This window comes from Cololabis saira, chromosome 4 (assembly GCF_033807715.1).
Source record: "Cololabis saira isolate AMF1-May2022 chromosome 4, fColSai1.1, whole genome shotgun sequence".
NCBI classification, from domain to species: Eukaryota; Metazoa; Chordata; class Actinopteri; order Beloniformes; family Belonidae; genus Cololabis; species Cololabis saira.
In genome coordinates this window covers 11962538-11990271 of record NC_084590.1, presented here as the reverse complement: position 1 = coordinate 11990271, position 27734 = coordinate 11962538, and the positions used below count along the sequence as shown (strand labels likewise).

Below are 27734 nucleotides of genomic sequence, written 5' to 3'. Positions count from 1 at the left end.
TACATATATTTATTGGCCAAGTCAGCAAAACAGATACAATCAGTGTTTTTTTTTCTACTTTCATTCGGGACAAACATCTCCTCTTCTGTCTCAATCTCAACAGCAACTCGAAAATCATTAAAAAGCTGGTTTCATTGATCGCAGCTCTGATTGTTTCGCATTTCAAACGAGAGGAAAGAAGAAGTGGCCGGACAATTAAAACATTTGCAGCCTTGAAACACAAATCAGTCATGAATGCGGCGCAGCTCCAACAGGACCCGCCCCTTTTCTGCTCAAATTAAAGCCTTTTTTTTGTTGTTGCATTTTGCTCGATAGAAAAGCTTTTTTATTTTCCAGGAGACGCCCAACCCTTACAAATACACGTAAACAGCAAACAAAACAAGGTTTTATGTCAGATCCTGCAGGGAAGCTGATGCAGAGTCATAAAAATCAACATTTAGATTTCATTGGGAATAAAGTCATAATACATAACTTTTCCTCCCCGTTTGATTTTAAATCCTCCCAACAGCAGCCATGTATGTGTTGTTTATTTATTTGTTTCCTGATGGGAAGCGACTGTACAGGTGAATTAAAAACCAGCAGGCAGCAAAAAGGATAAAAAGGTCAAACCGCTCATTCAGTTTATGCCATGATGTCATTTAAACAGAATTTCCCTTAAAAAAAAAACAACCAAAACAAACAAAAAACACTACATTTTGCAGTTTATTTTAACCCAAAATCATCTCTTTTTATTCCTCAGATCTCAAACACAAAGACATTAAAGCAATTCATTCGTCCCTGCGTCTTCAGACGCCACCGGTGCTCACATCAAACAGACAGGATTTGCAAAAAAAAACAACTCAAAAACCTCAAACAAACCCAAACAAGCCCTTGGTCTACTGAGGTATCGAAAAGTGTTTCATTCCAACGTAAAACAAGTACTTTAAAACATAAAAATGATGGCGACAATATTAATAACTAAAACTTAAAAATACATGATTTCAACATAAAATTTCATTTCATTTCATTCATTGTTGGAATGAAATCCCAGACTTTAAGAAGAAACTGTCCATTTCAGCGTCAGAAAACGGCTCAGACCGACCTGGTCGGATGATGACATCACAACAGGGACGTATAACTGCAGCTTTAAAGAAGACAACTGTGTCGACGTGGCCGTCAGCATCTTTTTACTGCCGATTTACATCCGACCAATTACTCCATCCAAGACTTTCTGAAAAGCATGATTTCATTTTTACTTCAGACCAGATAACAGACATTCACCGCTGGTTCTATACCTCTTTGGATGTCTTTTTGATTATGGTCTGGTCTGCCGACGTCACATAATTCGTTCCCTGATTGGTTTTAAGTCTATCCAAAGGCCTCCTGAGGGAGTTCCCACTGCGTCCGTTTCCCCTGGACACCAGAAATCAAACCCAGAGGACTCAGATTCATTCTTTGATCCAAAGAGGAAAAGAATGAGGAGAGCTGGCCAGGCTAGTCATTAGTGACTTTACTACATACAGTGGCTTTAAAAAAGGTTACGCATTCTTTTCCCATTTTTATGAAATGGTGATATAAATATCCCAAATTATTCTTGAAATGTCTGACATGCTATGGCCGAGGAAACGTGTCGTCACACCTCTTAACAGCAGCAGGTTTTAGTGGGTGGAGTCAGACTCTGGGGGCGTAGCTGCTTTGCCCACAAGCGCAGCATAATGCCGGGTGGTGATAAAGATCAGGAAATGACTCTTCTCTGATTCGGATCTGTGATGTCATCACCCTGTGACTCTGAACTGCTGACCGGACAACGTTCTTTCAAGCTAAAGTAACCGAGAGTCACATAATCTCTCCGGGGTGAAAACATGTCAAGACTTTTCACAAACACATCAGAAAAACGGTTTCAACTTGCGCACAAAATTTGGCATGAAACATCTGTGAAGTTTCAAGGAAATGCGACTGAGACTGGAGCTGTTGTAGCTGTCGAGATGCTTAAACAAACAGCCAGCCGAGAAGCTTTCAAGAGTCTCCGGAGGCCGACAGATTCTGGTCCGACTGGGCTCCTGAAGACCGATCAGGTCCGCTGCAAAAAAAAAAGGAATCGGAGGAAAAAATGATTTGTTTCCGACTTGTCTGAGTCTGAAGGGGGGGCCTGAAAGCGCTTCGTCCTCGGCTTGTGTCATAAATCATATTTTGAGTCATAATTTCATAAATGGAACATAATTTTTACATTTTCGAGTCTGTTGAGAGAATCAAACAGACGCTGATGCTTTTGTCAGTAATGAAGCAAATGAGGTGAGAGCAGTGGAGGCGACGCTCGGTCCCTCCTCCTCCTCCTCCTCCTGATGGCTGAAGTCATTGAGATATGTGATGATGGTCACTGCAATCCTCTTCCTCCATCTTCCTCACCCTCAGAAGACGGAGTTTCAGCCTGTAGATACAAACACACCCAGTGTTAGAGAAACGTGTGATTCGGTTTTCCGATACGTCGTTGGGGGTGTAGCCGACGCCGAGCAGCATCACTCTGCAGCCGAGGGTAAACTTTTGGTTTGTTTCAAGTACGACTGGAGCGACTTATGCCTTTCATCTCCGTCCGCTGCCAGATTCTCAGCTGCGGAGCCTCAGAAACGTTTCTAAATGCAATTTAATCAGACTTCAAAAACGCCCCCTTCATATCAGCCCTATCATCTGTCCTGCAGGCCGCGGCTCATTTCCTCTGAAAGGCCTTTTAAAAGCTTAATTGTGCCTCTAATTTCCCTGGTTTTCTGACTCTCACACACGCACGCACGCTCATCCCACTTCCGCTATTCATCAGAAATGAGTCACGAAAAGTGTGAATTAAATCCGAAGAACAAAAGAAAACGTGATTTAAAAACAAAAAAAAAAGTTATTCATTGTTTATACAAGATATTTTGTTCTGAAAAAAAAAAACAAGCATGGAAACAAGCCTGAAAGGGCGACGTGTGCAGAAGACGCCTCAGCTTTTAATGGTTTCAATAACTACTGAAGTGATTAAAATCAGAAGGAGCTTCTTGAACTTGCAATTTACAGGAACGATACTTAAATTATATCGACGTGGTCCCAGAATTAGCTCCAACTAAAGTTGCTTTTGTCAACGAAAATTATCACCAAATATCGTCGTCAACGAACCTTTATCACCTGAGGAAAACGAGACGAGACGCAACGAAAATGCTGGTCATGTGATGGTAACAATAATCAAATATATAATGCAATATCGTGGAGGAATAAAAACTGGACTAAAATGTAGATTACAAAATAATGTCTTTTCATTTTTGTTGACCAAAACGAGACAAAATGTTCTAACAAAGATCCTTAATGTCCATGTTTTCAGTAGTTTCTCTGGTTTAGTTCTGCTGGGTGACGTCACGTCCTCAGTCCCAGTCGCTGCAGCGGGGAATCAGATCCAGAAGATGCAGCTGCAGAGTTAGAGTGAGCTGATGCCGTTAACGCAGAGCTCTAGGTTCACGTACATTAAAAACAAAGTTACATAGAGAAACGCAGGGATCTTCTCTGGGGCTGGAGAAGAAGAAGAAACACTTTCCTACATAGACGTGGAAAAGAAAACCCAATGTGTCTTGGAAAAAGAAAAAGACGGGGAGAAATGCGGAAAAATAAATATGTTGTAAACTCAATTAGAGTCTTCTGTATCTGGAATGAAAGTATTCTTGAGTCTATAAGGTAACAATAATATAATAATAAGATAACCTTGTTGGAATTGTAAAATGGGTTTGGCTAAATACAATCTTTGAATAAAACTAGAATAAAATGGTCCTGGACAATTCTGACTAAAATAAGACTAAAATGCTCAGACTTTTAGTCGACTGAAACTTGACACGACTAAAAGGAGAATGAACGCGACTAAAACTAAAAAAAGAAGACCCAAAGACTAGACTAAAACTAAAATTGAAACGGGCTGACAGAAACAACACTAGCTCCAACTAGAGGCTGAAAACTGCATCTAACCATCAGCCATCATCTCTGGGTTTTTACATTTTTTTTTTTTTTAATGGAAAGAGTAAAGTTTGGGGATATTTATGACAGAACTTCGTAATTAGCCGAAGTGATAAAAGCCACAACAACGACTAAGTGGCTGTAAAGACGAGGACGGCTGAGCTTCCAGCCTGTGGTTGATTCACTTAGCTCACTTTCAAACCACAGCGCCTGATGACAGACGGCCGGATGCTCGTGTGGGGAGAGCAGGGTATCGATTCCAGGCAGGGACGGCAATTTCTCTTCCCACCGCGGCCCGCCGAACGCTGAGCACTAACGATTCATGATGAGATGAGGTGCTCTGGATCTGTGAATATGCCGTTGGATTATTTATACAAGCGCAGTCTGCAGAAATGGAGCGTTGCTGGGAGCCGGCCGAGGTGTGACGGCGGGAAACGTGTGCTACACATCTTAAACGCGAGTGTTAATGATAGATCATCTACGAAATGTCCTCCATGTCCGTGTAGGACATCCTTCTCCCCTCCCAAACCCTCTCCTGGGTCTTAATTCTGCTCTGAAAAGTCATTTCACCGTGAAACGATCCCGTCAGAATTCCTACAACCAGCAAATTTCCATACGATGCCGACATCATCGCCTCGTTTCACCTCACTGCATTGACTAATGGTAAACTTCTTTCTTTCTTTCTTTCTTTCTTTCTTTCTTTCTTTCTTTCTTTCTTTCTTTCTTTCTTTCTTTCTTTCTTTCTTTCTTTCTTTCTTTCTTTCTTTCTTTCTTTCTTTCTTTCTTTCTTTCTTTCTTTCTTTCTTTCTTTCTTTCTTTCTTTGAGAGGGACCATGTGCAATTAAAAACATAAATGTAAACATTTGATTCATTGCACCAGAGTTAGCCTTAGGCTAATTTGCATCGGCAGTCCCTTGGTACAAATAAATACAGTACAGATAAAAAATATCAAACATTATTCAAGGATATGTAAACATATCAAACATTTTTCAAGGACATGTAACATATACTGGGTTCTACTTCAGTGTCTCACGTGATGAGACATCGAATCAGATCACCAGCTGATGTTTCATGATTTAAGGTGAGGAACGGGACATTTATACAACCAGAAGTGAAAGGAAAAGGAAACCCGACAGGGAACGTGAAAACGTGAAGCTCGAGGGCCGTTGAAGCAGCGTCGGTGATTTCCTACGCCGCGGCCTCCGAGTCGGTGACCTGAACGTACCTGAGGACGCCTGGTCCGAGGACTGCTCCGCCTCTGCTGCCGGGTCGGCGCCGGTCCCAGCCGGCGACACATTGTTGTCTCCCAGCGCCGCTGGATCTGACGGGATCTGCTCCGTATCCGGGACGACAGGAGCGGGAGACGAGTCTGATTTGTCTCCTGGGAGAGAGTGAATTAATTAATACAGTTGAACTTAAATCGAGTCCAAGTGTGCTCTTAAATACATTTTTGCAAGACGCACCAACTGTTTGGCAATTTTTCTGGTCCAGTCAAACCCATTAATCCTTTCTTGTGAAATGGGTCCGACACCCCTCCCACTCCCATCCATTTCCACTGGTACAGAACGTACCGAGCCAATTGCACTTAGATGTCTTACACAGAAGCCTCCAAGAGACAGTATACACTCGAACCAAGCTGGCTGACTGGTTACATGCGTGCAGGAGGAAGTTTCTGCTGCATCTGCGGCTGATTGTGGTTCTTAGAAATGAAACTGGACCTGAGCAGAACCTTTAGGAGAGTCACAACTGTAATCTGCTTGTATAATACACTCTGTTGCCAAAAGTATTCGCTCACCTGTCTTTACTCACATATGAATTTAAGCGACATCCCATTCCTAATCGATTAGGTTCAATATGACGTCGGCCCACCTTTTGCAGCTGTAACAGCTTTGCATTTGGTGATGTGCCATGGAAACCAATGGAAACCCCTGCCTAGGTGCTTGATTTGATACACCTGTGGCCGTAGAAGTGATTGGACCACCTGACTCCGATTGTTTGGATGAGTGAGTGAATACTTTTGGCAACATAGTGCATCTCACCACCTGAACACGTTAATCACCTTCCGATGGAGCGGCAGGTGTTTCCTGGTCCATCAGCAGAGTAGCCTCACCAACCTCTGAGGAGGCTGCCACAGAAACATCCCAGGGGGAGGGGCCAGGAGCGGCGCAGGGGGAGGGGCCTGGGGCAGCAGAGGGGGAGGGTCCAGGAGCGACTGTAGTGGGGGACTCTGGGGGGACCACCTTTGGGGGGGCCGACTCTACGGGGGCCGACTCTGTTATGACCACCTTTGGGGGGACCGACTCTTTGAGGACCACCTCTGGGGGGACCGACTCTACGGGGGCCGACTCTGTGATGACCACCTTTGGGGGGACCGACTCTGGGGGGACCGACTCTGGGGGGACCGACTCTGGGGGGACCGACTCTGGGGGGACCGACTCTGGGGGGACCGACTCTGGGGGGACCACCTTTGGGGGGACCACCTTTGGGGGGGCCGACTCTGGGGGGACCACCTTTAGGGGGAAAGACTCTAGGGGGGCCGACTCTGTGAGGACCACCTTTGGGGGAACCGACTCTGGGGGGACCACCTTTGAGGGGGCCGACTCTGGGGGGGGCGACTCTGTGATGACCACCTTTGGGGGGGCCGACTCTGTGAGGACCACCTCTGGGGGGACCGACTCTAGGGGGGCCGACTCTTTGAGGACCACCTTTGGGGGGACTGACTCCGGGGGGGCCGACTCTGTGAGGACCACCTTTGGGGGGGGCGACTCTGTGGGGACCACCTTTGGGGGGACCGACCCTAGGGGGACCGACTCTGTGATGACCACCTTTGGGGGGACCGACTCTACGGGGGCCGACTCTGTGAGGACCACCTCTGGGGGGACCGACTCTAGGGGGGCCGACTCTTTGAGGACCACCTTTGGGGGGACTGACTCCGGGGGGGCTGACTCTGTGAGGACCACCTTTGGGGGGGGCGACTCTGTGGGGACCACCTTTGGGGGGGGCGACTCTGTGGGGACCACCTTTGGGGGGGGCGACTCTGTGGGGGCCGACTCTGGGGGGACCGACTCTTGAGGGACCGACTCTTGGGGGACCGACACTGCAGTTGTCTGGGTGTTTTCTTCTGAAGGAGACGGGACGGGAGTAGCTGAGTGGGATGTACAGGAAGAGTGGAAGACAAGGGGGAGGGAAGAGGGGAGGAGAAGGAAGGAATGGAGGGAGTAAGGAGAGAGAAAAATAGGAAAAGCCAAAGGTGAGATACGAGGAAAGCAGAAAACAAAAGGCAGAAAATCTAAGGGCAAAAGAACCACAACACAACAAAAAATATTTCCCACCGCCTCCTTCAATTCAATAAAACAATGATCCTCATATGTAGCGCTGTGTTGGACAATTGTGGGTAAATTCTAGTGAAGAGTGTCACTAGAACAGCAACCCTGCGGAGGAAACTCATCTCGGCCGCTTGTATACGCGATCTTGTCCTTTCGGTCACTACCCAAAGTTCATGACCATAGGTGAGGGTAGGTGCGTAGATTGACCGGTAAATCGAGAGCTTCGCCTTTCGACTCAGCTCCTTCTTCACCATGACGGTCCGGTACATCGACCGCATAACTGCGGACGCTGCACGGATCGTCTGTCAATCTCACGCTCCATCTTTCTCTCACTCGTGAACAAGACCCTGAGATACTTGAACTCCTCCACCTGAGGCAGGACTTCTCCACCCACCCGGAGAAGGCACGCCACCCTTTCCCGGTGGAGAACCCTGGCCTCGGTTTTGGAGGTGCTGATTCTCATCCCTTCCACGTCGCACTCGGCCTCAAACCGCCCCAGCACATGCTGAAGGTCCCGGCCCGATGAAGCCAACAGGACAACATCATCCGCAAAAAGCAGAGATGAAATCCCGAACCGGATCCCCTCCGGCACCTGGCTGCGCCTAGAAATCCTGTCCATAAAAATTATGAACAGGACCGGTGACAAAGGGCAGCCCTGCCGGAGTCCAACATGGAACAAGTCCGACCTACTGCCGGCAATGCGAACCAAACTCCTGCTCCGATCATACAGAGACCGGAGGGTATAGAGCTGGTCCAGTGTTCCACGACCGGGACGAAAACCACATTGTTCCTCCGAAATCCGAGGTTCAACTGTCGGCCGTATTCTCCTCTCCAGTACCCTGGCATAGACTTTCCCGGGGAGGCTGAGAAGTGTGTTCCCCCTATAGTTGGAACACTCTCCGGTCCCCCTTTTTAAAAATAGGCACCACCACCCCGGTTTGCCACTCCAGCGGTACTGTCCCCTTCCTCCATGCAATGTCGCAGAGGCGTGTCAACCAAGACAGCCCTACGACATCCAGAGACTTGAGGTACTCTGGGCAAATCTCATCCACCCCCGGTGCCCTGCCACTGAGGAGCTTTCGAACCACCTCAGTGACCTCGGCTTGGGTGATGGATGAGCACGTCCCCGAGTCCACACTCTCTGCTTCCTCAATGGAAGGCGTGTCATTCGGATTGAGGAGATCCTCAAGTATTCCTTCCACCGTCCGATGTCCCCAGTCGAGGTCAACAGCTCCCCACCTACACCGTAAACGATGCCGGCAGAGTACTGCTTCCCCTTTTTGAGGCGCCGGAACGGTTCGCCAGAATTTCCTCAGGTCTTCTTCTATGGCCTCACCGAACTCCTCCCAGACCCAAGTTATTGCCTCCAGGACTGCCTGAGCTGCGGTTTGCTTGGCCTGCCGGTACCCATCTACTGCGTCAGGAGTCCCACAGGCCAACATAGCCCGGTAGGACTCCTTCAGTCTGACGGCATCCTGTACTTCCGGTGTCCACCACCGGGTTCTAGGATTGTCGCCACGACTCCTTCAGTCTGACGGCATCCTGTACTTCCGGTGTCCACCACCGGGTTCTAGGATTGTCGCCACGACAGGCACCGGAGACCTTGCGTCCACAACTTCGAGCTGCCGCGTCGACAATGGAGGCAGAGAACATGGCCCACTCGGACTCGATGTCCCCCGCCTCCCCCGGGATCTGAGAGAAGCTCTCCAGGAGGTGGGAGTTGAAGATGTCCCTGACAGAGGGCTCAGCCAGACGTTCCCAACAGACCCTCACAATCCGTTTGGGTCTGCCCGGTCTGTCCAACCTCCTCCTCCGCCAGCGCATCCAACTCACCACCAGGTGTTGATCAGTTGACAGCTCAGCCCCTCTCTTCACCCGAGTGTCCATACATATGGCCAAAGGTCAGATGAAACGACAAAGTCGATCATTGACTTCCGGCCTAAGCTGTCCTGGTGCCACGTGCACTGATGGACACCCTTATGCTTGAACATGGTGTTTGTGATGGACAAACCGTGACTTGCACAGAAGTCCAACAAAAAAGCACCGCTCGGGTTCAGATCGGGGAGGCTGTTCCTCCCGATCACGCCTCTCCAGGTATCACTGTCATTGACCACTGCGTTGAAGTCCCCCAGTAGAACAATGGTGTCCCCAGTTGGAGCACTATCCAGTACTCCTCCCAGGGACCCCAAGAAGGCTGGGTACTCCGCACTGCTGTTCGGCCCGTAGGCACAAACAACAGTGAGAGGCCTTTTCCCGACCCGAAGGCGCAGGGAAACGACCCTCTCGTTCACCGGGGTGAACTCCAACACATTGCGACTGAGCTTGCAGGCTCTAAACAAGCCCACACCCCATTCAATAAAACAACTATCGTCATTTGTTGTGTTGGACAATTGTGGGTAAATTTGAGTGAAGAGTGTCACTGTAGCAGCCTTGCAAGTGCAAATGATCACTTTCCTTCCTCACTTGTCCACCAGCAGAGCTGCAGCCCGGCCTTGGCTTAATAAGAATCAATGACAACTAATCTTAAAGTTGCTTGATTTTACTCAAATTTCTGACTGTTTACATGCTAATAGGAGCATTTACACTTGAAATATGAAACACTATTGTAAGAAAATACACACTTTAGATGGTTTGCGTATGACCCAAAGTTTAAGCCATGGACCGACTCTGATCCAGCTTTCAAAGAATGGGCACAAAAAGGTGCGACAGCAATATGTACAGTATCTGAAGGTCGACAGTTTCTAAGCTTTCAGGATCTAAAGACAAAAAACAGTCTCGAAAAAACAAACACTTTTACAGATATTTGCAGTTGAGAGACTATTTTACGAAAGTGATAAGACCAAGTAAATCTACAAATGAGGTGATAATGAGTTATTATGAAATCATACAAACAGAAAGCGTCTCCGCCTATTTCTGCTTTCTATCAAGCTTTGACTGAGATCAGGAGAGAATCAACGCTTTATATAAAAGCAAAAGGGGAAGCAGAGCTAAAAATTCAAATACAAGAAGAGGAGTGGTATCATATGTGTGAGACACAATGTACATCAACAAATTCATTAATTTGGAGAGAGTTCTGCTGGAAGAACCTTACTCGGAACTTCATAACATCAAGGATCAAATCTAAGCAACTAGTGTGGAGACAGATATTACACACATCTTCTGGAAATGTACGAAAATTAGTTTGTATTGGCAAAATGTTAACTCAGTCCTTAAGAATGTTAATGGGTATGAAATACCAAACACCTGTCCAATGATGCATCTTGGGAACATTGAGAAAAGTTAAGTACTTGACTAAAGTGCTACTTGCAGCAAGTGAGAAAGCCGTAACAAGGAACTGGCTCAATGTGAACACTCCAAGCCAGGAGCAGTGGTTGGACATTGTCAAGGAAATCCATGCCATGGAAACAAAGACATTCATACCGAGAATGAAAGAGAACATATTTGACGAAAATTGGGAAAAATGGAACGCTTATATGAGACAACATGACACCAATAGAACTTTTCCACTAGTACCCACTCAGCTCGGCTCGCATCCACTCAGTTTGGCGCTTTCCCACTAGGGGTCTAACGTGCCGAGTAGATACTTTTCTGTTTCTACTCTGCCGAGGTTCTAAGCGGCTGAGTCGGGCTGTATCTGACATCATCACACTACAGGCCACCGATTGGTTGGGGGGTTGGGAGTCAGATGTCTGAGTCAGGATGTGATATCAGCTAAAGAGCGACTCTGACGGCTTCTTGTTCATTTTTATTCGACAGGCAATGGCAGCGCAAAAGTCTGTTTCATAGGGGTGGGCAAAAATATTGATACGGCAATATATCGCGATACATGGTCTCCCGATACGATATCGATATTCAATGTATGTATCGCGATATATTGCCGTATCAATATTTTTGCCCACCTCTAGTTGCACTTTATTTTGTGATTTCAGTGTGGGTGAGACACTGCATTTTATTTTTGTCAATTTAAGTCAGGGGCAAGTAGCTGTACTGTATTTTTGTGATTTCAATTTCAGTGTGGGTGAGACACTGCATTTTATTTTGAGTATTTTGTATCTAAGAATAATGCAAACTGCACTTTTCATTGTGTTTTTTCATGCAAATATGTTGCATAATTAAAATGGAAAGTTTGAATTACATTGTTTTGACTCAGTCTGTCCAATGCATTATCACTATCATCTGATGTACATATATACAACTTGGATTTTAAGATGTGTAATGCATTTTTAAATTTTTCGGTGAACTATGTAGAATATCGCGATATATCGCATAACCGAGATATCGCAATTGGTATCGTATTGTGGCTCAAGTATCGTGATGCGTATCGTATCGTGAGCTCCTTCCCAATACCCACCCCTACTGTTTCATGATCCAACTCTGAGGTGCAGATGTTCATAAACCTGGTGGCTGAGGGGAGAATTAAAAAGGGATCTAGATGGGCGATAAGGAACGACAAGATCTACCAGGAGCTCTGTGACTTCATAGCTGCTCGCGGCTCCAGCTGACTTTTCAGCAGCGCAGAGATAAAATAAAAACAAAAAAGCATCGCTGCTTGAAGCTTCTCTCACTCTCATTTTCTAACTTGATATCGAGCACAAGCTTCATGGACCCCAGGAAGACTAGCTGGCGTTTTGCGTCCGCTAAAGGGGATCCAAAATAAAAAACAAAACAAAACAAGCCACAGACCCAGCAGCACATATACCATCTCCTCCAGGTTCTACATCTTTAGTCAAAGTATTTAATCAAATAAGTCACAGCAGCTTCGCTCCAACCTCCTACTTCTGCTCTAGGAGCTGAATTGTTATGGAAAAGAAACCAGGCCAAGTTGAGATGAGTAGAACCGAGTACTACTAGGTACTAGTGGAAAAGTCTCACAACTGAACGGATGCTACATGGAATAGTGAACCGATCAGTTTCATCTCCAGACTGTTAGTGTTATTATTCTGTTATTATGTAATTTGTTTTCAGTATTGTTTTTGTCTATAAATATGTGAAAACTCAATAAAAATGTAAGTTACAAAAAAAATGTCTGACTGGTAAATAAGAGTTTCTTCATTAGAAAAAAATAAAAATATATATAATATCCTAATTAATATATATATATATATATATATATATATATATATATATATTTATATATATATATATATATATATATATATATATTTTTTTTTTTTAGGAGATCCAATTATAGTAGGAGAGAAGCAAATCAATGCTAATAGTAGGTAATTAGAGGAAAAAAGAAAGAAAAAGGCTTTTTAATTATGAAAATTGAAAAACAAACAGGTTCTAACTCGACAGCCGTGATGCCCGAGTTGACGGTGCAGTAAAATCCATCTGGTAACCGTTGCATCCTACCTGTGTGCTCCTCTCTCTGCGGCTCCGTGAGCTCCGTGGAGCCGGCAGCTTGTTTCTCCGTCTGGTCCGGCTGGTCCTTCTCCTGAAGCGGGCTGGACTCGGTGCTGAATTGCTCGGCCAGGTTGCAACGAGGCGACAGCATCTCCTGGTCCTGGTCTTTCCTCTGTAGCGGGCTGGACTCGGTGCTGGGGGGCTTCGGCGGGCTGGACTCGGTGCTGGGGGGCTTCGGCGGGCTGGACTCGGTGCTGGGGCTCTCGCCCAGGCTGCTCCGGGGCGACAGCATCTCCATCTCCTCCCCCCAGTCCGACACCGGGTTGTGGCCCTCCAGCGGGTCGAAGGGGCTGAGCGGTTTCCCCCCCTCTGGAGACTCTGGAACGGCAGCAGGGGTGGGGATGTGGACCTTGGGCCCCGTGGACCGGGGGGCCCGCCGCTCTTTGGGGCTCCCCGCCGATGCGGAGGGCAAGCGGGGGAGGGGCGACGTAGGCGAGCCCTCCTTGCTCTCGTCCCGTTTCTCCTTCCCAGAGTCCTTCTTCTCGTCGCCCACCGAGTCGCGGTTCCTCCTGTCATCCACGTCTTCCTCTCCGTCACTGGCGTCTTCCCATTCATCGTCGTCATCACCTCCATCTCCATTTTTCTCCTCCACCTAGAAGAACGACAGAAGGAGCGGTGGAACTAGAACCAGTTGGAGCTTCGCTCTGAAGCCGGGTGTGAAGCCTGAATCGCTGCGGTACCTTCTGTGCTGCCGGCGGGACGGGTTTCTCTTCCTGCCTCTTATCAGTCTTCTTCTCTCTTCTCGTTTTCTCCTCCTTCTCCTCCACTTCCTCCTCTTTCTCTTCTTCCCAGCGGTTGTCGTGCATGCTGTCAACAAGAAGTGGCGTTATAGTTTTACGACAAGATATGTGTACGAATCTGAGGATCGTTTGACAGAAAGACCTCGAGCTAGTGTTGTTTCTGTCAGCCTGTTTCCATTTTAGTTTTAGTCTAGTCTTTGGGTCGAGCTATCATTTTAGTTTTTATTAGTTTTAGTCACGTTCATTCTCCTTTTAGTCGTGTCAAGTTTCAGTCGACTAAAAGTCTGAGAATTTTAGTCTTATTTTAGTCAGAATTGTCCAGGACCATTTTAGTCTAGTTTTAGTCAAAGATTGTATTTAGCCAAACCTATTTTACAATTCAAACAAGGTTATCTTATTATTATATTGTTGTTACCTTATAGACTCAAGAATACATTCATTCCAGATACAGAAGACTAATTTGAGTTTACAACATATTTATTTTTCCGCATTTTTTTCTTTTCTTTTTTGACGACACATTGGGTTTTCTTTTCCACGTCTATGTAGGAAAGTGTATCCAAAGATGGTTTCTTCTTCTTCTTCTCCAGCCCCAGAGCAGATCCCCGTGTTTCTCTATGTAACTTTGTTTTTAATTGACGTGAACCTAGAGCTCTGCGTTAACGGCATCAGCCTCAAACTCTGCAGCTGCATCTTCTGGATCTGATTCCCCGCGACTGGGATTGATGAGGTGACTTCACCCAGCAGAACTAAACCAGAGGAAACTACTGAAAACATGGACATTTCTTCTTGTTTTGGTCAACGAAAATGAAGACACATTTTAGTCTCGTTTTTATTCGTCTACGATATTGCATTATATATATAAATATCGTCAATCGACAATATTGAGTCATAATTTGTGTTGACGAAAGCAACTTTACCTACAGTGTGATCTGAATGATGAGGATTGGTTAAATATGTTACTAAATACAGGGAAACACATGAGAGAGGCAAAGGGGACATTTATTCAGTACAAGATAATTCATAGATTTTATTTCATCCCTTCAAAACTTCATAAATGGGCTAAATAGGAAATAATTTATGTTGGAAGTGTCAGAGTGAAATAGGGACATTCTTACATGTGATTTGGGGATGTAAACTAGTGAAGGTACTGGAACAGGTGAGTAACTGGCTCGGTACGGCGATACCTGTATCAAGACTGTTTGTTAGGGGATCAATAGAAATGCCAAATATATTTAAAAATGAAAGGTGGATTTTAAAAGTTGCGATGGTCAAAGCTGCTCGAATAATTCTTAGAGTCCAATTGCCCCAGATGTTAAACAGTGGATGGAAATGATGTCAGCAGTCGCATCATAACAATGACTAACATATTTAAAAGTGCTCAACAATGATGAAGAACATTGTAGGAGGCCTGGGAATGTATTTTTTGGTAGGTAAGACATATGGAGAAATTTCTAAACGTGGTGCTGAATGTTTATTCTGGTTGTTTTTAAAAAAGATCTGTATTGTATTTGTATATCGGATTGTATGCTGGATATACTGTGTTGATGATGGTGCTAATGTTTGTTTTCCAGTTTGACTGTTTATGGGTGTATGAATGATAATAATAATAATAATAATAATAATAATAATAGCGTAATAAAAGGTGTTTCACCTGTAGCTCTGCTTGGGCCCTCGGCCCCGCCCTCGGCTCCTGTCTCCTCGGGGCCCCTGCGTCCGGCCCTGGGACAGGAAATCAGCCATCGTCGGCGCTTTAGGGGGTCGCTTGCTGTCATCTGTGGGAGATGTTGATGGTAAATGTCAGATGTTCGTCATCCTAACAACTCAAACGACAGCGGTCAACCTGCAGCGAACAGCGGCGCCGGATTCATTTTAGGTGTGGGGGGGCAGACAGAGAGAGAGCTCTTCACCGCGTTGTCGTGACCATAGATTCCTCACTGAGCCCTGACTCACACGTCAACGCTGCTGCCATCTTGGATGTGGCAAAAAGTGGAGCGACAGGAGAAAATGCCTCACTCATGTTCTGCGTGGAATCGTACAAACGGCCTTATATCAAACGAACCCCCCCTAAAAAAACCTCTGCAAGGCTGTTCTTTTCAAAGGTTTTTAACTGTGAAAACCTATGGTATGGTGATATAATTTGGTTACATGTTATAATATTTTATACAGATTATGTTATATTAGGATATTACTATATTTATTATGCTATATTTATATGATATCATGCTACACCACTCTATATGATAATTATTTATTTGTTCACTCTCGAATCAATATTCTCAATTTGTGTACCTATTTTCATCACCTTATTTACACTCAAACACGTCACGCACACACACACACACACACACACACACAGATATTGATGCTGTGTAAAGTGTTAATTATAATTATTGTAGGTTTAAGAGGGGAGGGTCGCTTATATCATCTTATAGCTTATATCATGATCTTTCCTGCACATTTTAACTTTGTTTTATTACTGCTTTTTTTTATGCTTGTATATTTGTAAGTGCAAACCAATAATTAAAAAAAAATAGCTGTTTAGATAAGTTTATGTGTGCTAAATACTAAATGGAGTTAGATTATATACAGGAACTACATGAGAGAGGAAGAATAATACAGCAGGAATGAGGAGAAAAAGACTCAAAGAGAAGAAAAAAGGCAAAAGAAAACAGATAATCATATTTCATAAAATAATTAATAGAAATGTTGTCTTTGGTGCTTGTTTGATTTCCAAATATAGAAGTGTTTGTGTGTGAATGGATCAATGACAGACATTAGCTTTAAACACAACATGAAGTTCGGTCCATTTCATTGTTTTAATTTACAGGTAAATTAGCCACATCTAACATGGCGAACGCGGTGACGGGCGAACTCGCTCAATGAAGCGTTGTGATGCCCTAAACTTGAATGACTGTCATGCGCACATACTAATGTTTGTCCCACTCTGGTGTCGGGCGGATATTTTAATGTCAATTGTTAGATCAGGTGGAAAAGTGGCTCCTTTTCAACAAGAGTTTGTCTTTTGAAAACAGATATCATTTATGTAACAAACTGGAGCAGCGTGAATGTGAAGGTGTCCTTTTTCCGAGGAAGCCAATTGAGACACAAGCTGGGTTTATACGGGGGGCGAACCCCCACTGTTTACAGAAAAGCTTGATCCCGTGTGGATGCGTACAAATGCAAATCATTCTCACACCTTTCCAGAGCCATCACTCACATGTTTCCTGTCATAATAAAACAAAAAAACAAAACCTGCGCTTGCATTAATCCAGTGTGGCATCTGTGACAGTCTTACTGGGTTTTATTTGATTTCTAACAGGTTCGTGGTGCTGGGAGGAAGCCATGCGGCGTCCGTCTCTGCAGAGAGCCGGTGTCTGACGCAGCCTCAGCCATGATGACTTATGTGACGGCAGCAGCTACTGCAGCGTCCATCTGAACGCCGGCACAAGGTCGAACATCCGTGTTGATGAACGGCTCAGAGTGGGAGGGAACGACGGGAAGATGTTTATTCCCCACAGGCATCTTTCATGGTGACACGCAGAGTGAAAAGCCAAAAATAGAGGAGGAGAAGCTGCAGAAAGGCTTCAACAAGAATAAATGTAATGCATATTTTAAAGCCTCTTTGGGAGAAATCACTGCTGTGATGTGTTCAAGTTTACGGGGTCATGCTACAATTATTTCCTACACCTTATTTGTAATTTGTGACAGTAGGACTTAAATATGAGACAATACAGCTTCACAGTGCCACAAACTACAACCTCAACACATCTGAACCAACATAAACATCATAACACATTTACTGCTGCAAATTTGAACTAGTTTGTTGAATCTAGTCAGTTAAAAGAGAGAAACTGCTCCATTGTGGCCCGATTTCATGTGACAGAAAGAAGGAAAAAAAAAAAAAAAGTTGGCAGTTGGGATAGAAAAGATGGAAACTGATGGAAATAAGAAAAGTCTAGAAGATGAAGAATAAAAGCAGCAAAAGGAAGTGAGTGAGGAAGAGTGAAGAAAGGGAAGGTCAGACATGGAAAAGCCCCAAGAGGGGAGAAGGATAAGAGATGAGGGGATGGAAAAGAGACAAAAAAAGGTCAGAAAGACAGGCATAGGAGTACAAAAGAGATGAGGGGAAGAGAGAAGAGGATGAAAGATTGAACTAAGCTTCCCAAAGCTGCGAGGAGACGACGGAGGCCATTGCAGGAATTAGAAACTGTGGAGAAATTACACACACCAGTGGAGGTGAAGACGGAGGAGAGGAGGTGCAGTTAGAAATTATTCTCTACTTTGGCTCGAGCAAAACATCCCCAGTGGCACTAAAAACGCTCGACAAACAGCCTGAGGAAGGTTGTTGTGGTTCTCGTCGGACGATCTCGAGAAGGCTGCAGGCAAAGATGCAGAAATACGTGCAGATTCCTGCGTTCATTCCTTGGAAAACCCCGTAGATTCAGTTAAACCTCAAGTTTTACCAGTTGTTCTGTGGTGAGTGGAGGATTTAAATGGATTGAAAAGAAAAAAAAAAACTGACAAAAAGTTTTAATGAGCACACCACGGCACAAATCCACAGCAACCAACGTGTGAGAAAAATGGGAAAATTGTTGGTCAGAATGAGGAAAAAACAGATAAAATAAATAAATAAAATCAAACTGTCACGAGGATGGGGGGGTGTCTGGGGGACCAGCTTCATGTTGCAGAACGCTGTAAAGCTGGAGGGAAGATCACACCTTTGTGGCATCACTGTGATGCACAGTTGGAGAGTGAAGGTACCAGGGGTTGGTCAAAATACCGATATGGCAATATATCGCGATACTTTGCCGACCGAGTCGTTATTGATTTTTTTTATTCATTTTTGTAATAATCAAGTTTCAGACATGCTGTAAATCCAGTACGACTTTATTGTATATGGGTTCAAATAATATTTTTAGTGTTAAATTCTTCAATTATGTAAACAATATGAAAAAAAACATGGAAATATGTTGTAACTTTAGCTTCTACAGTTACAATTATATAACGCACAGACTGAAATGTTTCAGCAGCACTGATCCATGTCCATGTTTACATAGAAGAAGTTGAGAATACGAGCACTGAAATGTGTATTTTCTGCATTCATTTTGTTTTTGATAATTTTCTGTTAAATTAATTTGCACGAACAGAAAGTGTGAAGTGGATTCAGTGTAGTCAAGAAATTGTGAATTTCCTCAGTGACAGTATCGTGATGTATCCTGGATGAAATCTCTTGCAATATATCGATTATTGCTGTATCGTGATGTTATCGTTGGCAAAATATCGGGATCTGATTGCATTGTGAGGTACCTGGTGATACCCAGCCCTAGAAGGCACAATGGAGTGAGGATCTCCAGTGCATCAGCGGTCAATTAGAAGTTTTAGTTGTTCCGTTTATACCTGATTACAATTTGTGTTTTCTTCCTCTCACAATCAAGGACGAGGTACCCGGCCGCTCCGTCCTGATTACTTTTGAGAGCTGTACGGATGGAGTGTAAGCTGTTGCACATCAAACAAACTCAGAAACGGAGCAAAGAAGAAAAAAAAAAACAATCAGTGGCATGCTGTGGTCTGACCTGAGGCCCTGCACCGAGGATCTTTGCGAGTGCGGTGCCCCCACGCTGCAGGGGAGGACACACAAACACGTCACAAGACGTCAGACACACAAACACACAAAAACAGCCTCTATGGCAGACCGGCGTATGTGAAACACGCTGGTTTGGAAAATTTGGAAATTAAAAAGTAATCAATTGACCCTCTGTCTCTGTCTGTCTGTCTGTCTGATTGGTCCCTGACTGACAAGTCAGAAAAATCCTTCTCCGTTGCTACTTCCAGGTCAGAATATCCAGTTGGACAAAACAGCAATCTCTCTCGTTCACATCACTTGCATCAAAATTTAAATCACTGGATTATTTTTTTAAACTTTGTATCAATAAAAAGGAACACTTGTAGTGTAATGAGGGTGCAGCGTATTTTTATCCCCAAACTGACAGAAATCCGATCCGTACTGCCAAAACTGCAGGCTACAACCCATAGCTACAACCGCGAAAAGGTTTATTTATTTATCTTAAAATGGTTAAGCGGTGGTAAAAGTGACCCCTGCTACCCAGAGAGAATCACAGGAATACATGTCATCCCAAAACCAACGGTAGATTACCAAAAATGTCTGCTTTGGATAAATGCGGACTTCCACACCTTCCACCGTGCCATCAGCTGAAATAATCAAAAGATCTTGTTTCACTGAAAACATCCGTTTTTTAAACTCACTAAACGGTACCTGAAGCGTTTTGAACATTAATTAGAAATAAAGTGACATAAAACCCCGTTTTTACAATGGAAAAGGATGGGAGAGAAGACAGTTTAGTCCGACCTAGCAACGGGGGCGGGGCTTGACAAAGGGTCAATTATGTTTCGGTTGATTCAGAAAGTAACACTGTGCTCAGAAAGATCCAGCTGTGCTCCTCAGATCTGTATTAAAGTACAAGGAAATGAGTGTGAAGATGAGAATCCACAGCCAGACGGCGTCTGACACCTGAGCACTGGGAATACTGCCGTCCCACAGCAGATTATGATGAAATTATCCAGTCAGGGGCAAAACGAGGTCCTCCAGCACCCCGAGACAAAACGTGTTAAACCGCCTTCCCTCAGGCTCAAACGGACATTTACAGAAGAGAAAAAGCTGCTTAAACTACTCCTAACTAGGACTTCATTTCTGTTTTCTTAAACCTTTTCCTTTACTGAATTAAAACTGAATAATTTTGTTCAAGGCCAAGAAAAATGAGCTGAAACATCTTCATTTATCCATCCTGAGGTTTATTCATCTTTAAAATGTAAATCAGGGCGTATGTCTTATGATGGGCACCTATTATTACAGCCTATCAACACATTAATGGATTGATCAATCCCTGGTACCACGGTGAAAGAATCACAATGAGCCTTCCAACAAAATCACAGACGCTACTGTTCATTTTCACAAGTTAAAATGATGCCACCAGCTCTCCCACAATGGCTTCTGCAGCTGTTGATAAGATTTATTTTAAGCACCTTTAAGTTGATGACAGATCAAAGTTAAAATGCAGCAATGTTGAATTCATTCGTGTGAAAGGTATCGATAACAGTTTGGGATGACATCAGTGTCTGAGGAAGTCTGTTAATGACCCCTAGGGCGTGTCGGAGGAGCGAAGGGCCCCAGGGCCGCTCCGGCTACGCTTGTATCAGCAGGTGCAACTTTTAGCCCTTAATTCAACCTGAACTTCAATCCTCAACTACTTTCATGCGGTTAAAACCTGCTGCGTCCTAAGATGAAAAAGTACTTTTAAATCAAAGATATTAAAATGACAGAACAACAAATCATTTCGACAAATACTTTTTATACGAGACAGAACAACTAAAGAAGCTGAGAGAAAAGCTAAATGATCAGGAGGAAAAGAGTAGTGCAGCAGAATAAAAGTGAAGGGTCGCTGGTTTGAACCAAAATTGGAAATAATCTGTAAAGTGATTCAAAGTTTTTGGTGAAGGTCAGCGAGGAAATTCATGAAAAGAAAAGTGGGCACTCTGTCTGTCTGCTGGCTCGTCTCGGAGCAGAACGACGGCGGATTAAAGGTTTGTTTGGACTCGGGGGAGACAGAGCGAGCATTTACGTAACCAGCTTAATTAGCAGCAGTGGGGGGGGTTGGTCTTCTGTATTCTGCATTTGTGATGTGTGAAGATGAGGACATTATGCACCGACGTCACGTCAGATGGGAGGGGGGGGGGCTGTGCTGGTCCTGCCAGATGTTGTGTAACCAAACCAACAGTGTGTTTGCTGTGTGTGTGTGTGTGTGTGTGTGTGTGTGTGTGTGTGTGTGTGTGTGTGTGTGTGTGTGGACTCGCCTCTCCTGCCGCCCTGCTCAGACGTGGGCCCTTCTGCAGCTACAAACGACTCCTCCCCCTTGAACCTGTCAGAAAGCCGCAGGGGAACAAACACAAACACCAGAAATGAGTTTGCCGTCTCCGTCACGCCTCTCAGTTACCACGTTAATCTGCGCTGATGAGGACCGGAGCACTTCTGCAGCAGCCTCAGCTGCCCTTCGTGTCACTGGAGACCTGATTTACTGCGTTTTCTGTAGTGATGCACCAAATGTTTGGTAACCAAAATTGTTCGGCCGAAAATAGCAAAAAAACCTTTTGGTGTTCGGTGGAATAAGTAGGGAAAAAAAACGAACAATTAATAACGGCGTGTGATGACGCAATCAAACAGCGAACAGCGTGGAGTGAGGGGCGTTAAGCAGCAAACATGTCAGCATGTCAGATCATTACTTGGATGTGGGGAAAAAGCAGAGGACACGAGAAATGATCCAGGCTGAGTTGGATTTGGGAAACCGCTTGGTGATGGAGACGGTGACGGGACGCACAGCAGAGAAAAGATCCCGTACTACCGATGCGGTGGAGAACCCTCACTGTCTGATACGTTTGAGATCCTCCAAGAAAATAACCCAGATTTTTACAATTATTTTACAAGGCTTCAAATTGCAGAGATCAGCCCCACCGCGACCCGATTAATTGGATTTGAACGGGAGAAAATGAAAAAGGATTATGAGAAAAAATACAATAAGTACAGTAAGACAAATTGTGACTGGCAGGTATTTCACTGCACATTTATTTGATTTATGCAATGGTGAAAAAATTGGAAAAATAAATGAAAAACTGCGAAGAACCATTGTTCGGTATTATTTGGTATTCGGCCAAGTGTTATTATTTTCGGTCACAAATTTTCATTTCAGTGCATCACTAGTTTTCTGTGACGAGAACCAGAGTCACCCGATCAAAAAAAGCTTTTTTTGTAGGCTCAGGGTTGTGCAGCTTTCCGATCGGCAACGTAATGCTCACACACATGGTTGAGGTCTTTCCAGCAGCACTTTATGGAAGTAAATCTGTTTCATGGGATTTTGGAAGAAAAAAGTGATTCAATTTCTAGAACTGAATATTTATGCATTGAAATTATGTATCTGAATGTTTTTCAACGTTAAAAAATTCAACCGCAAATAATTCAACATTAAAATAACTCTTCTTTATGCTTAAAATTCAGTACTAGACAGCTGAAATTATTTTTATTTATTATATTTTATTTTTTTTAATGATACTATATAATATACAACATCGTACTGAGAGCTGGAAAAAAAAAAAGAATGTCATCTCGTTTAACTTCCGCTTAGTTCATGTCCAATACAGTCTGTTAATCTACAAGTGTCAGCTGTATATTACTAAATCTTAAGCATAAAGAAGAGTTAAAACACTCAGAAAGCCCCGTTATTATTGGACGTGGCCGACTCTTGAATCTAGAATCGATTGCTCCTCCTTGGGTTGCGGGATGTTGCGGTTTAATTTTTTGCGGTTTAATTTTTTTAAGGTTGAATTTACTTGTTGAATGTACTTCCATACACTTACCCAGACAGTTAAACCAACTCAACGGCTCTCAACGGCCATCAACCTCACATGTACGACGTGAGGAAGAGTTTTGATAAGTACATTTGAAACCGCCTTCCACAACCACGGTCACCTCTAGTCTTGGTCTAAAAGGTCAGGTGACTTCTGCAGATTCTAACTGCACCTTTTTCTGCCGACATCCTACTGGTTGACTTATATTACAACATATTTTCTCTCTATCAATAGATCGTCAATCATCTAAAGAGGAAACATGAGCTGTCAATCACTTCAGCTTTGTTTTGCATCTATCCTGCAGACATGTGACATTACGGTGCAGGACTATCAAGTGCAGCCCCAAGATGCATCACTCGCTGTCCACCTTTCCCCCCCAGTGGTTGGTTTGAATCTGAACGTATCCAGAATAAAAGCTAATTAGAGTTAAAATACCCCCTCGCCCCTTTGCTCACATTGTGTCCGTCTTCTGTGCGTCCCACTCTCGTCTCCACTGGCCCGTGGCGTTGCGATGGCGCGCTAATCTCTCCTCGTCGATCTGCTCGCGCTCCTTCTTCCAGCGCAGGTACTCCGCCCTCTCCCGGCCCGTCATCGACATGGTCATGTCCATAGAACCCTTCGGACCGGGCCTGCGACTCTACAGGGACGAGGGGGAAATTATACCGTTTGAAACATAAAACTTTCAAATCGCTGATCTGGCAAAGATCTGTTGGAAGAACTGCAGAACTTACGGTCCACTCTCGCTCCCTTTCAGGTCCCGTTTTCACGTTTTCAAAGTCCAGCCCGCCCCAGTTTCGGACGTGTCTCCTGCTGCCCTCCTTCCTGTCAAGGTCGGGCCCCGGACCCGAACGTCTCGGGTCGTCCAGGAAATTGCGGATTGGTTTGTCCCCGTCCGCCTAAGGAGGGGAAAAAGAAAGTAAAGACGCCGTATATAAATATACAAGTGCAACTTTATGCCGATGATCTGAACCCACACCGATCAAACTGACCAAATGTGACTACATGAACCAAACATGAATTCAGCCATTTAGCACTAAATCCAGAAAACAGCGTAGAAATCAGAAACTCTGGTACCCGCTGTCCTCTCTCGTACTCTGCTATCTTCTCCATCTCCTCATTCATCTTCTCAATGTTCTCGCGCCTCTTCTCCTCCCATTCCTGTCCAAAATTAAAATATGTGAAAATATCAGAATCAGAAAAGGGTTTATTGCCAAATTTGTTGAACACACACAAGGAATTTGTTGTGGTGATTGGTGCAATACAATACAAATATAAAAGCAAATATATAAGAGATAAAATGTATAAGGTAGGTAGGTTTTTAAAGTGCCGATGATAGATTAGATGATAAATGAGATATAATATAGATGAGATATAAGATAAGAGATATGAGATGATAGATGAGATAACAGAGGAGATATGATATATGAGATGAGAGATTAGATATGACGGATGGGATGATAGATATATATGATAGATGAGATGAGATACATGATAGATGAGATAACATGATAGATGAGATATGATGAATGAGATTATAGATGATATGAGATATGATAGATGAGATTTGTCACATGCCCAGTTATACATAATGAAACATACTATAAAATGTGTTTTGTGCCTGCAGCCAATAACAAAACAAAGCGGAGAAAATAAAAATATATCTATGAAATAAGAGACATTTAGTCCAGGAGCCCACCTTCGACTTCCTGTCAACGCCCCCCGGCGTCACGTCTCCTCCTCCTCCTCCTCCTCCTCCTCCTCCTCCTCTTCCTCGTCTTCCTCCTCTGCGTCCTGGGCCTCCGGGCTCACCGGGCTCTCCCACTCGAGGTGTCCTGGGTTCCCATTCCCTCCTCTCCTGGCGACCCCCACCTCCTCCACCTCCTCCTCCTCCTCCACCGCCTCCTCCTCCACCTCCTCCTCCACCTCCTCCTCCACCGCCTTCTCCTCCACCTCCTCCTCCTCCTCCCCCGCCTCCACCACCCCCTCTCTGACTTCCTCGACCCAGTCGCCCGGACCCCGTCCTCCTGGGGGGGCTGCGGCCGTCGCTCGGCCCTCTGTAACCATCGCTGTCGTCTGACGTCTTCCTGCCGCGAGGCGTTCCAGACTTCCAGTCGTTGATGACTCTCTTCTCCTGCAACAAATACAGGATGATGGATCAGACCCAGACTCTCCAGGTCCTCCACGGTCTGCTTGTCCTGCACGAGTTCACGCAGAGACGTCACAGCAGACGGATGAAAACAGACTACTGAGCATCACAAACCAGATAAAGAGACCGAATTACGGTCCTGCAGGACAGTTAAGTACTTTAACATGCTGGCTCAACATTATGTTTGTACAGCAGGTCCAATTATCTCAGGTCTGTTTTAGGACAACAGCAAAGTCAGTGTTCAAATCAAATCTTTACTCTGCATAATGGGAGCTGCTAAGGTAGCTAACTTTTGATATTCAGCTCCTGTCATGATCAGATGATCCAGAACCTGAAGTGCAGACCGGCCAGCGTGTGACCGGTAAGCTGATCACGCCATGACGACTGCGTCTGACTTCAGAGGCTGCATCTTCTGTCTCAGGGGCCGTCGTATAACCGAGGAAGAGCTTCTCGTAACTGATATCAGTGCTGGTTCCTCTGAAAAGGTGAAATCACGTCTCACCCCGGCAGGTTTAGAAAGGTCAACTGTTACACTGAAGTTTTCCTTCTCGATCTTCCGCCTGTCCACCTCTGGCTCGTGGGGGCGGGGCTTACGAGGCGTCGTCACCGCAATGCCCTCCTGCTCCGCCTTCTTCTTGTCTTCCTCTATTTCCTGTTGGGAACAGATGCAGAATGAGCAAGAAAAGACCAATAATGTGACTCAGGTAACATGTTTATCGATATTTAAAGAGCTCTAAAGTGTGATGCACTCTTATTGGGGGCGGGAGGCATTTAATGAACACTAATCTCAGAAAAACTTAGAAAGAAAGATGTTTGTATAAACCTCTAAGGTAGCAGATAAGACCTGACAGCTCACTGTCGACACTTTATATTTATACCACTACAGTCACTCTATTTTACATTTTTTTGATATTTTTATATTTTATATATTCTTTGTTTGTACATACGATACATGCCTTATTTATCTGCTTTCATTTTATTTTATTATTTTATTTTATTTGGTACTTTCAACGTCATGCTGCTTAGTTGTTTTTGCAATTGCCCCTCGGGGATAAATAAAGTTTTTCTGAATCTGAATCTGATGATCTCCAACTAAGCTTCTCTTATGACAGTAAGGCAAAATTTTTAGAAGTATAATTTCTGAACCATCGTTTCACGACTGCAGACCAGACAGGAATCACCTCAGCAAATAAAAGGAGATGGTCTACTGTCAGGAGGAAGAGGACTGGGACCACGCCCATGTCCGTCAGGGCGTGGATGCACCTCGGGCTGGACCTGAACGGGACTGAAGCACCAACGACGACGAGATGTACAAGAACGGGCTGAGCAGACTGTATTTTCCTAAGAAGCTCAGATCCTTCAACGTCTGCAGCAAGATGGCAACAGCCGAGGTGACACGGGTGGGCCTTACTATCCAGCGCTCAAAGAAGCTCCTTCACAGGACTAGATCATCAGTTATTAACAAGCACTAAAATCTAGGGCTGGCTTAAAAAACAATAATCGATTAATCGACTTTCCTTTGAATGATCCGATATCAATTCATAAAATCCCCAAATTGATCATTTAATGTCTTTTCTACCGTGTCTAATGCAGCCTGTAGTTTGAAGGCAGGTAGTCTCATGAGATCTCGTGACCAGGTGAAGAGCGTTGTTCAACATCATGGTGGGAGAACTGAAGGCACCAACAACAAAGTTGAAAGCAGATGTTTGGATGCATTTTGGATTCAAAAACATGAAGCCAGCAATTAACTGGACAACCTTAACCCCAACCCTAACTGCTTTGGGCTCAATTGTTAATGTAAACATTCATATTTCTGATAAAAGTACCAAGTTAGAGTTAGTTTCTACAATTTAAAGCATTAGTTCTCTGATAATCTCTTCCATATTCAAGTAAACTGGTACTTTTTCTATCGAAAATTGAATATAATTGCGAATCCAAATTGGGCCCTTGTGAATCGAATCCAATTGATTTTGGAAATCTGAATCGATACCCAGCTCTACTAAAATACCTCCTCCTTCACTCTCAGCGCTACGTCTGCTCATATTGCCTGGTATCGTCTTGCAGGGAATAAGTTTCTAGAGTCGCGTCTCAATGAAACACCACCCGGCACTTGACTTCCGACATCACCCATCATGCCCCGTTCAAGGTTCCAGTCCACGACTGAGGTTAGAAACTGTTTAACGTCTCCTCTTCAATCTCTTTCTGGGCGTTTATTTGGGTTCAGAAAGCTCAATCAAATGCTTCCGTGTGCAAAAGTAGTCATATGGTGCTGATTAACATGCTTTAAACAGGGTTCTTTTGGGATTTAGTATCCAGGATTGACACAAAGATACGAGCAGTGTGTAAAATGTCAGTCCTCCATACCTGGTACCTCTTGACCAAAGCTTCATTCTTTTTCCTCAAAGCTTCGATTCGTTTGTCCAGCTCTGCATCCTTCTCTTCCTTGGTCTTAATATCCACTCCAGACGACTGACAGGGGAGGAAGACGAGGAGAACAGTGACATGAGAAGACAAGTCTGCTGCATCTGAGGCCCGAGGAAAGCGATGCCTCTCCACGTTACAGGTTTTGATCGACTAGAATTTTAAGGTAAAATATAGAGTTAATTTCACTCTGGCATTCAGTCGTTTTTGGTGATTCCTACTTACCATAGCTACCTGAGACTTGTCTTCAAACACGGGCGGGTGACGGCTCCTTCCTCCTGAAATGAGGACGAAGAAGAAGCTGATGCTGCAGCTTAAAAGTAGCCGTTTCAT

At 44.5% G+C, this 27734-nt stretch overlaps 1 protein-coding gene across 1 annotated transcript; it reads right to left on the bottom strand.

The window, feature by feature from the left end:
- On the bottom strand, nt 1–27734 carry ccdc9 (coiled-coil domain containing 9). Its single transcript, XM_061720496.1, has 15 exons — nt 27627–27734; nt 27345–27449; nt 25483–25632; nt 24827–25029; nt 24531–24666; nt 23909–23992; nt 23566–23730; nt 23290–23471; nt 21290–21354; nt 15072–15192; nt 13361–13487; nt 12630–13272; nt 6008–7093; nt 5174–5329; nt 1–2407 (listed from the first exon to the last, which is right to left on the bottom strand). The coding sequence occupies exons 1-15, from the start codon at nt 27732–27734 to the stop codon at nt 2403–2405; spliced, it is 3336 nt and encodes a 1111-aa protein (XP_061576480.1). The 3' UTR covers nt 1–2402.